General features: G+C 33.6%; 1 protein-coding gene across 1 annotated transcript in view; it reads left to right on the top strand.

Moving 5' to 3' along the window:
• Positions 1-201: 201 nt before the first annotated feature.
• LOC136042776 (Golgi phosphoprotein 3 homolog sauron-like) overlaps positions 202-11,767 on the top strand; it is a gene marked incomplete at its 3' end in the record, with an annotated part of 31,487 nt that continues 19,921 nt past the window's right edge. Inside the window, exons 1-2 of the mRNA XM_065727729.1 lie at positions 202-271; positions 11,017-11,213. Of these exons, the coding sequence (XP_065583801.1) occupies positions 11,043-11,213 (171 nt within the window). The remainder of the gene's footprint in view (positions 272-11,016; positions 11,214-11,767) is intronic.

The raw sequence follows: 11,767 nt of genomic DNA, 5'->3' as shown, positions 1-11,767 counted from the left end.
TCCCCCTCTATCAGCCTCTAAAGTACAAAAATTCACAAAATCTAGCAGCGTTCGTTTGCCACTGTAGTAACCTTGTATATTTCTATGGTACTTTTAAAAGAAGGGCGGCCCTTTCTGAAGTTTTCAGTACCACCAAAAGACACTTCATCGGCCCAATAAGGTACACTCTCTGTAATAAATATCAGGCTACACTGGTTGCTTTGAAGAAGTGACAAAAAAACCAAACAAGTTTTTGCTGGGATCTCTTGAACCAGTAATTTTCTAACAGCAAGTAAGATATCTTTTTTTACCAAAGATAGGTTTTACTGTCTAAAACAATAATCAAGTAATTAAAACCAGGTTTGGAAAAATTGAAATGATGTGGTGTTAACTCAAACAGTGTTATTTCCAAATATGATGCTTATGCTAGCCTAGTTCAATTACTGCTACTACCATTGTTGCAGCCAAATCAAGGTATTCCCCTAGATTTAAGATATTCGTTAGAAAATCTTGATAACCTTATAAATCAAGGTTGAAAAAGGTATAAGGGTAAAATTCTAGAATAGAGCCTTCCATTGATCTGACAAATCAGTTGAGTTGGGAACAAACCTCTCAGAGATGAACCCAGGGCCTTAATGATCTCCTGGGAATGTATTTTGAAGTGCCCACATTCAATTTTTCCCTCTGTAGGATACAGACTTTTGATTACCTTTAACAATATTTGTGTTATAAAGGTGAAATTTCAAGAAATAGATCTTGAGTACAGACAAAAAGAAGCACAAGAAAAGTATTTTGAGCCCTGGTTAGGTATGTAAAGGTAAGGTATTTTATACCTGCCGTTCAACACATAGCTGACAACTCAGACACAGCTAAGAACAGTTACACTAGTGGCATTCAAGCTAAACATTTGCTTCAAGTTGAAGGTTTCAAATGGTATGAGAAGGTCCACAAGACTTTTATTATGATGACCTTCAAGCTATAGAATCTCTTTTCAGGTTACAGCTTGTTCTTTAAACAAGATGGTCACCTAGGATTAGGCCTATTGCAGCCTTCAATCCCTTAGAAAATTGCTGTCAATGTCCTCAAGGGATTTGCAATATCACATGCTAGGCTATATGGGTGAAGCAAAATAATGTCTCTTCAGCTGTAATATCCTTAGCCAGATGAAGTGTAATGAGATCAATCAGGCCCAATCATGCCCTGCATATGAAAGAGCCCTGTGCTCCCATCAAAATAGAAAAAATCATTATTTGAAATTTTGAAAAATTCTTAACAATCAAGCAGTTTGTGGTAACAAACTGTAGTAAGGAGCAACCCAGCTCAATAGTAACCAAAACTCTAAAAAATGAACTTTTTATAACAATAGTTACATCAAAAGAATTGTGTTTGATGCTAACTTTGAATATATAAGTTTTGTTAATTTGAGACTTACCCATCAAAAGTTATGAGCTTGAGAAAATTTGCCTTATTTTGGAAAATAGGGGGAAACACTTCCATAAAGTTATAAAATCTTAACAAAAATCACATCATTGCATTCAGCATATCAGAGAACCCTATTGTAAAAGTTTCAAGCTCCTATCTACAAAAATGTGGAACTTTATATTTTTTGCCAGAAGACCAATCATGGGTGCATGTTTTTTTTTCCAGGGGTCATCATATCAACCAAGTGGTCCTAGAATGTCACAAGAGGGCTCATTCTAATGGAAATGAAAAGTTCTAGTGCCCTTTATAAGTGATCAAAAAATTGGAGGGCACCTAGGCCCCCTCCCACACTCATTTTTTCCCAAAGTCAATGGATCAAAATTTTGAGATAGTCATTTTGTTAAGCATAGTCAAGAACCACAAAACTATGTCTTTGGGGATGACTTTCTCCCCCACAGTCCCTAGGGGAGGGGCTGCAAGTTACAAACTTTGACCAGTGTTTACATACATTAATGGTTATTGGGAAGTGTACAGATATTTCCAGGGAAATTTTTATGGTTTGGGGGGATAAGGGGAGGGGGCTATGTGGGAGGATCTGTCCTTGGAAGAATATGTCATGGGGGAAGAGAAATTCAATGAAGGGGTGCAGAATTTTCTAGCATTATTATAGAAAAAATGAAAAAACTAATATGAAAAGGTTTTTTCAACTGAAAGTAAAGAGCAGCATTAAAACTTAAACCAAACAGAGATTATTATGCATATGAGGGGTTCTTCTCTTCCTAAATTTTTGCTCTTTATGCTAAAGTATTTTTATTAATTTCAACTATTTATTCTACAGCCTTTCTGATTCAGGGGTTATTCATCAAGAGTTGGGACAAGATTTAAGCTTTAGTGTTAACAGCAAGGTATTAACAAGGGGACAAATCCCCTCATATACATAATAAAATATAAGAATATAGAAGATTGTTATGTAAGTTAATTCTTAAGTTTTACTAATAAAAATAATAAAAAAATTACTAGATTTTACTAATAAAAATGTTTGTTAAAAATTTAAAGTTTTTTGTTGCCTTTTTAAGTAATTGAAAAATTGGATGGCAACTAGGCCTCCTCCCCCACCCCTTTTTTCTCAAAATTGTCTGATCAAAACTAAGAGAAAGCCATTTAGCCAAAAAAAAGAATTAGTATGCAAATTTCATTTTAATTATTCATGCGTGGAGAGCCAAAATCAAAACATACATTAATTCAAAAACGTTTAGAAACTAAATAAAACATTTTTTTACTGAAAGTAAGGAGCAACATTAAAACTTGAAACAAACAGAAACTACATCATGTGTGAAAGTGGCTGTTTCCTTCTCAATGCCCCACTCTTTACACTAAAGTTTTTTACTGTTTTACAAAGAAGAATTGAGAGAAAGAATCAAACTTTAGCATAAAGAGTGGGGCATTGAGAAGGGAACAGCCATTTTCATACACAGAGTAATTTCTGTTTGTTTTAAGTTTTTAATGTTGCTTCTTACTTTCAGTTAAAAAACTAGTTTTTTATTTAATTAGAGTAAGCCCTGCTTCTGAAGAAAGATTATTTTCCAGGCTAAAACCAATGAAAAACTATCTGATATCAATCAATAATCAGGAAAGATTAAAGAGTTTAGAAATTATGTCACTTGAAAGTGAATACACAAGGAAACTAGATTCTGGAAAAGTTTTGGAAGAATTTATCAGACAAAAGCTTAGAAATATGGATAAAGCTTTACTCTCATCACAAGCTGGCAAAAATACCTATTACTGCATATAGTAAAATTATCATGGTCACATATTGTTTCTTTGTCATTGTTGGAGAAGTGTGTCCATTTTTTAGCTGTCTAAAATCCCCCTTCAACAAACTAAAAATGTACAAAATGGGCAGGGTTCTGAAGCCAATGAAAATGTCAGGGTTGTGCAATAAGAATAAGTAGTGACATTAAAAAAAAAATGCAATCATCAGAATCTAGCTATATGCAGTAATTAAAAAAAGAAAGAAAAAAAACACAAAAAACTAAAATTTTGTTCCTTTGAACTTTTAAGAAATAAATAGGGTTGCAATGATGAAAGATCACAACCATAACAAACAAGGCTTAGCCAATCAGACCTCACCTGCTGCCCTCAGGGCTCATGGCCCAATACACTTTGTTGTATAGGTAGCCTAATGTTATCTGTAAGCAAAATTGGACATTGCACCGCATACCTTTTGTAATATTTAACTGATTGCTCTGATTCACCAGTTCAAATTTTGCCACAGGCCAATGTTATAACAACTATTATTGCAATTGCTCAGACACAGCTGGCTAATTTAACCTCAAAAGTGAAAGTGAACTATCTTGGAAATTAGTATTAATGGTTGCATGAGTTTTTTAATTATCTTTTGACTTCCTAATATACAGAAATTACCAGTGATGACTGGAATTAGTATTTAAAATGTAATTTCATTCATATTGTACATCCCCAACTTTTCTTGCGGCTTCAAAACCCTGCCCACTTTATGCATTTTAAGTTTTCCCTATGGAGGAGGACAGTCAACCAGAAATGGATGTGCTTCTAGAATTAGCTTTATAAGTGCTCTAGTATGGAAACTATGCTGCTTTACAGCATAGTTTCCAGTTTAGACAGCTTATGATGAAACTAAAGTCTTACTAAAATATGTAAATTCATGTATTCATATTCAGTGATGTAAATTTCAAAAGTCATTTTAGGATTTTTATGATATCTAGAGGAAAAAAACATAATTGAATTTAAACTCAAAATGAGGATTAAAATGGACAAAATTGTATGCTTAAAATGAACAAACTGGATTGTTAAAAGAGACAATATAATGAGAATAACCAGATAAACATAAATGCACATGTGAAAATGAGAACCTAAGATTATCAAAAGTGACAAGACCAATCTAAGCAGCTAAGGCAAAGGGCATTGAAAAAATGCATGAACCAATGGTAAACAAAAATGAAGAACAAATGACTATGCAGTTACAAGATAAATGGCAGGCAAGAATTACAATGACAAAAAAAAGAAAGTGAAGAACAAAAAAAGTATGTGTTTACAAGGCATGCATCAGTGAGGAGCAGAGCAAATCAAAAATGAAAATGTAGAACAAAAAAATATATGGCTAGAAGATATACAACAGCAAGAGCAAAGAAAAGTGCTGTTAGAAGTTAACTGGCAGCAAGAATCAGAAGGTATCAAAAGTAAAAGTGAAGAATACAGAACTGAGGATTACCAGACATGCTAAAGCAAGCATCAGAACTTGTCAAAAATGAAAGCAAACAACAAAGAATTGTGCGGATAGAATACAAGAATCAGAATGAGTCAAAAACAAAAGTGAAGAAGGAAAAATTACATTAGAAGAATAATACCATCACAATCTTGAATACTAACAAACTGTGGTGCAAAACCCAGTAAAAACCTACAGAGATGCTACAAACTATGCAAGCATTAATTAAAAGGCATTGGGACCCTTCGATGTTGTGTGTATTCACTGTGGATTTCTCCATTTTCTTGCTGGAAAAGTAGCCAATGAATGTGATTTATTTCAGGGTTGCTGTCTGCTTGGTTGACGTGCATTCCTACCTCCACAATTTCAAAAATGAATTGGTTTGACCTTTTATGGGATGTCACTTGCTCTCTAAAGAGTTCTAAAAACAAATATGAAACTTGAGCTCATGTTTTGCTTTAGCTTCATTTAATGTAAGGGATTGAATGATGTTTTCAGCTTCAAAGTAGCTGGACAAATTTATTGTATAATCAACTTAGTGATACATCTGTCATAAACCTCTGAAGGTGATTTTGAACCACATTATTATGGCTAAATGTGCTTTTAGACCCTGATGGAGCTGCTAAAGAACCCATTACACATTCCTTAAATTACTCTCACAACCAACTCTCCTAACCCAGTTGATCTCTTCATAGAACTATTGTAAGACACAGACAACTATGGTAAAAGTTACATGAAATACAAGAAGTAGAGGACAATTTAAATCAACCTGTTGCTTCACTGGGGCAACAGCCTTGAATAGAATACAAGTGACATTTAGAATCAATATATAAAAGCTTGCCACATAGCTGTTGGTCTCTTGGCACTATATATATATATATATATATATATATATATATATATATATATATATATATATATATATATATATATATATATATATATATATATATATATATATATATATATATATATATATATATACTATGAAAATTGAGAAGAATGCCTTTCTTTAGGGCTGACAAAATTAATGTACTTACTGCATGACATTAAAATGGTGGTAGACATTCTACCAGTATTTTCATCCCTTTTTATTAATCTTATCATGCTCCTTCTTTGACAAATGTAAAAACATTTGACAAAGTTCTACATCCACACTTGAACAAAAACTTATCTCATGTAAAATCAGGGCAGACCTTGTTGGCTGGATCTCAGCTTTTCTTATAGAGACTGAGGCTTTTTACTAATGAAGAAGAATCAACCTTCTCTGAGAGATGTGGAGTCGCCAGTGGTGTCCTGCAGGGTAGTGCAGTACACCATTTTATGTTGATGACTGAAAATTGCTTGGTGCAGTCAATCCTGAGTCACTACAAGTAGATCTTGACTATATTCAAAACTGGGCAATAACATGGCAAACAAGTTTTAATATTGACAAATGTAGTGTTATTCATTTTGGCAAGTCCGACCCAGGTTTCAGGTATACTATGGTCAATCCAGCTGTAAATAACATTCAAGAGCCACAAGAGATTTTGGAATGTGCATAGCAACACCTGGATATGGGAGTGATGTGCAGCTTCTGGAGGGAGTGCTAAGGAGAGCTGCAAAGGCAGTTGCTGAGATGAGAGACAAGCCTCATGATGAACATTTAAAGTATCTTAAATTATCTACACACTGACAACAAAGAGCTGATATGCTTATGACATATAAGCCTACTTCATAAGAAATTCCCCCAATTTATTTGCCAATTTCCCAAAATATTGGCACTGACAAGAGGGGATATTCAAAGAAGCTGTTCAAGCCATCTGTTGAAGCTCAACACATACAACAGTTTTTCTCCTGCTGTATAGTAAACCACTGGAATAGTCTGTCAAATAAAACTGTCTCAGTAATCCATAATGAAGTGTTCAAGAAGTCATTGGATTTTGAATGGAATGGTGTTCACTGGAAGTACCAGTGGGATGCATTTGATGTTTAATCATTCACACCATCAAAGTATAAGAGTAATTAACAGATCAAGATGGATCTTAATTTGCTCAGAAGTGTAAATTATTTAATTAAATTAATTCAGGTAATTGATCAAGTACTTAAATTGAAACTTCCAGGCAATATTGAGGGGGTCTTAAAAAATATTGGGGGGAGCCAACGCCCTGTCCCTCCTCAAAACTGGCCAAAATTGCAGATGTTCATTTTGTTCAAATGTCTTGAAATAGCTGCAATATCTCAGGAAAAGCTAAGATTATTAAGCTGAAACTCTGAGGAAATATCAATCGGGATGTTCAAACACTATATGTATCCAGATTGTTAAAATGACATGGTGTGCAATATCTCAAGAACAGTTACAGGTATTAAGTTGAAACTCTCAGAGGCTGTTAAATTCAATGGAAAGACAATATATGAGTCCAGAGTCTTAAATGATAAGAGTCAGAAATAAAGAAAGCTGGGTAATACTTTTGATATAAATTTGTTTTCTCATATAGTTTTCATTCATAAATAATATTTTGGACCATCATGGGAAAAGTTTGGTAGCAATGCTACTTGGCAGTTTTCAAATTTGTTGGCAGATTTTCTCTGAAAATGCCATTTTTATGTGTAAAAATACTTTTTGCTTAAAGAAAACCTGTCAAAACACAAGTTGTGCTGCTAAAGTATTGGCAGCTTTTGAATTATGTCGAATTCTGTTACTGGCAGCTTCAGAACTTTGTTCAAACTTGATTTTGGATATTCTCCCAGGAGGATTCTTTCAAGTAATTACAGTTGAAACATAGTTTTGACTAACACCATTCCAAACCTTGATATCAAATTGAATGAAATGTATGTACTAACTTTCCTATTTTGTGTTGCTGCAGTCTCCAAAGAAAGTAAATACAAGGAAAATCCTCTCTAAAAATCCCCCTTGCAGAAATTCTCCCTCCACAGAAAGTCCGCTTCTCCTGCGGAAAATTATCTTCTTTCCCACAAAAATTTTCCCCTCCACTTATTAATAACTACTGTATTTTTGAAAGTATAATTCCCCCCCCCCCCCTGAAAAATTCAGCCCTCTCTTCAGTGAAAATCGCCCTTTATGGAACATCACCCCCTTCCAACAATTCCCTTTCATTGGGGAATTGAGTCCATATATTGAAAAACATGAAAATGCACTGAAACATGACCATCTGTATTTTTTAAACCTCGTGTTGTTTACAATAGAGTTAGTTCCCAGCCAAATGAAGTTGTCCTTTACTCTATATTTATATAAATTACATAATATATTTTTATACACATTAAATAAATAAAATTTATTTTAATATGGAGAATTCCCCCTACCAATCCCCCTCCCCTCCATCCTGGAAAACTCCCTGAAACTTCCCTCCTGGAAAACACCCCGCACTTAAAAACTATAATAGTTTCAAATTTGTAAAGTAAGGCTGAATACCAAATTTCCAAATCTGTTGACTACCAAATTCAGAGAACGTATTAATTTTTTTTTAGAATTTCAGATGTTTACTGGATGACATAATTCGTAATTTACTAACGCATTCCAGTTCCAAAAATTGAATATCTAGCATTAATTGAATATCTAGAAAATTTGAAGAGTGTGACCAAAAGGAATTTGGTCTTAAGTTTTATTTTATTATTACTTCTAATTTCTGCTTGTTAAGATTCCCTTGTCATTTATAGCTTATGGGTATAATATTCAAGCTGTTTAGAGAAAATAGTTTCTGGTCTACATCTCAGTCTGTTTAAGCCCTAGGCCTCCTGTCTAAAAAAAAAATATGATGCCTTTGACACAGGTAATGTTTTTTTTTTGCAATTTTCAAGCCATTCGGAAAAAAGTTTGTTTAGGCTGTTTTTGACCCCAACATGAGGAGGAGGGGCTAATGCCCCAATGAAAAAGAAATTGACCCCTTTTCTGATCTCTGTTTGTGGGGCTAAAATTTTCCGTGTTTTTTTTTGCATTATGCTCTCCACGATCCAAAGACTTGAGGCTTTGATATTCAAGCCAATAAAGAAATGGACCTTTTTTCAGCCCTAGGTTTGGGACTGCTTGTCCCCAAATCAAAATCAAATTTGTATGTTAGGATTGCATTAGCCCAGGGATATACAAATTCAAGTTAAAATCCACTTAGTAAAAATGTTTTTGCTCCTTGTTCTGCCTTTTCTTTTGTGTTTCACTTGACACTTGGATCTCCTTAGCCCAAAGACTTAAGGATATAAATTTCGAGCTGATTGAGTAGAAACATTTTTGACCATACTAACTTTTTTAACATATTAACGTTTCTAACTGTTTTTACTTTCAGTGAGCCTTCAGATGAATATGAAAGTAGACATGAAGAGGGTGGTATTTAATCTCCTCTCATTCAGAGAAGTATTTTTGGACTAATCCTATGACAGGGGGGGGGGGAGAATACTTAAAGAATTTTGAAGAAAAGATGAACTCTTGAATATCTTGGAGTCAAATAAGATACTCAAAAAGAAATTAAATCAATGAAAGAACTTAATCTGTTTGAAAACTAAGATAAGATGTTAACTCAAATTTTACTAAAGTTGATGTATAAAACCATCTAACTTTTTGTCCCCAGCTTATTGTCTTATGGTATCATTGCAGTGTAGGGACACAATTTCTGGATTTTTTGAAAAGGGACATAATCTCATTAAACCAGTTAAAAAATGCCCTCTTCTGATCATTGACTACCACTGTTTCAGATAATTATGCAAACTAAAGGCGAGTGAAGAGTAATTTTTTAGGGTAATATTTGGTTTTCAAGTATTACAATATAAAATATAAATTTAACAGCAGGGTTTTGAGAGGCGATAACCCAAATTATATTGTGGATATGTTTGGACATGATATTATAAACAATTTTGTGACAAGTGTTTTTTTCAAATTAAAGTGAAAAGCAACATTAAGACTTAAAACAACTTATAAATTCCATGTATGAAGAGGATTGTCCCCTCCCCAGCCTTCCAATCTTTAAGTTGAAATTTGATTTTTTCCAAACAATGTTTTAAGAATGACTCTTCAAGCATAAAAGGAGTTTTGATCACAATACTTCAAGAATGGAAAGAGCTTGTTTATGTGCATTTGCTAAGGCAATGAAAAATTTTATTTGGATGTTTTAAAAGGCAATCTGTAATTGAAATGCTTGCAGTTTACCCATTAACTACATGGAGGATGGGGGCAGTCTCCTTTATGGAGGCCTACAGAATAATTTATATTTATTCATAGCCTCTATGTGGCTGCTTACTTTTCATAAAATTTGTTTCACTTAATTGAAAACCGAAATGAAGTATTTTCCAACTGAAAATTGGGAGCCTTTTTGTGCTTGTAATGGACAGAGAATAAACGTTGTATGCAGTTTAATTTCAAACCGAAAAAAATATAAAGAAATTTATCTGAAACATTTTTAATATCCAACAGTTTACATTACACTTCTGTGATGTTCGTTTTGAGGGAAAGTTATGATTTTAGGACTTTTTCTTGACTCTTGTGTCAAATTTTGATCCTTATTGTTTTTGTTTTATCATGGTTTTTTAAAGTTAGGGAGATTTTCATCAGAATTTTATTTGATGGTTTCTAAGATTGGGCTATTTTTCAAAAAAAAATTCAACTTTCTTATGTTTTTTTTTCTACAACTAATTTTCTTATGATACAGACAAACTTTTCAAGTTTCTACACTCAGTTTTATTCTTAACTTTATTGTTGTACTGGCTCCCTTTTGTCCAATACGGGATTCATTTTCCTGTCATGCACTTCAGTGTTCTGTTGCAATATTTTTACGTGACCTGTCTCTGTTCACTAGGCTTAAATAATAGACATATTTTCAATCTGCTGTGTTAGATGAATACTAACTTCATAATGGGTTGTTTCATAAGAAGCTGTTATAGTGTGTATTAATTATAAAGAGTGAGAAAGGAACTGGGGTTAGATTGTTGCTGGTTGGTCTCTATTTATTCCATTTCTCCAATGCAAAAATCTCATAATAAAATTTAAACCTGGCTTCAGGTTAACAGTGTGTTCTGGCTGTGAAACCTTAGAGAACCTGGCCCCTATCCTTTTTCGTATCTTTATTGGCTATTAATCTAAAAAAAAACTAACCCAAAAATTAATGTGCCAAACAACAACTCATGATAAACAGACAGAGAAAAGCTTCTATCAAAAACAAAATTTAAAGATAGATTTCTCTTAAAAATCAATTTTACGATTCTGATGCTGATGCTTATTATGATTCACCAATAACCTATTCGGCTTTACTGAGTCCTATTGATTGTCTCTTCATTACTGAAAATGTACTTTGTGTTTATGTTTTTCCTCTAGTGGGAAGTCAATTAATATCCCTCATGGGGTGATTCTTGATACACCTATACCTCTATAAAATAGCTCTCTAATGCAGGATTGTATTCAAGGTTCAGGCGAGATATGTCTGAAGGTGGGCCTAGAAGACGAGCAGGTCGTCAAACTGAACCAACTTTGAATTCAGATATCAATGATTCAGAGGACTGCCGAGGAAGTGATGAAGAGGCAGAAGCAAAAGAAACACGGCTTACGCTTATGGAAGAAGTTTTATTACTTGGACTAAAGGACAGAGAGGTTTGTTTTTAAGAATTTATTTTTTCATTCTAAACAGTAATAAATATCTGATTGAGCTACAAGTTACTTGAGTTGAATTGGAAAGGCTAAAAGTGAATTTCAGCATGGATGTTCAATTAAGCAGAGTGCTTATCTTGAATGTTTCAGACACAAAAGTTGCATCAAAGATTATAAGGGTCACTGCCTTCAGATAATACGAATGAGTTCCAGGATCAATTTAATACTTAAATCCTGGGAGAAGGTGGAATGCAAAATGTAACTGAGATCTTAATGTTAAGCCATTTAGGTTTTTGCAGGGTATTAATTTTTTTAATATATGTTTTTCTTATAGAAATAAAGACAGATGTTTCAGAAGCTTAAAAAGTAGCCAAATGAATATCCTGGAACAAATTCCATTATTTAAGGATTTTTCCTTCATTTGTACGCCCAATCCTGGAGTACGCATGTCCTGTTTGGCATTTCTGACAATGCCAGGAGGCAGACTAGAAGGAGTTCTTAAAATGTGCTTAAGAATTATCTTCAATAAGAGTAGAGTCCCCTATATCTCCCTTCTT

The sequence above is a fragment of the Artemia franciscana genome, unplaced genomic scaffold (assembly GCF_032884065.1).
Source record: "Artemia franciscana unplaced genomic scaffold, ASM3288406v1 Scaffold_1982, whole genome shotgun sequence".
Classification (NCBI taxonomy): domain Eukaryota; kingdom Metazoa; phylum Arthropoda; class Branchiopoda; order Anostraca; family Artemiidae; genus Artemia; species Artemia franciscana.
Note: the sequence above shows the minus strand (reverse complement) of the source record. Positions and strands in the feature narration are given on the sequence as shown.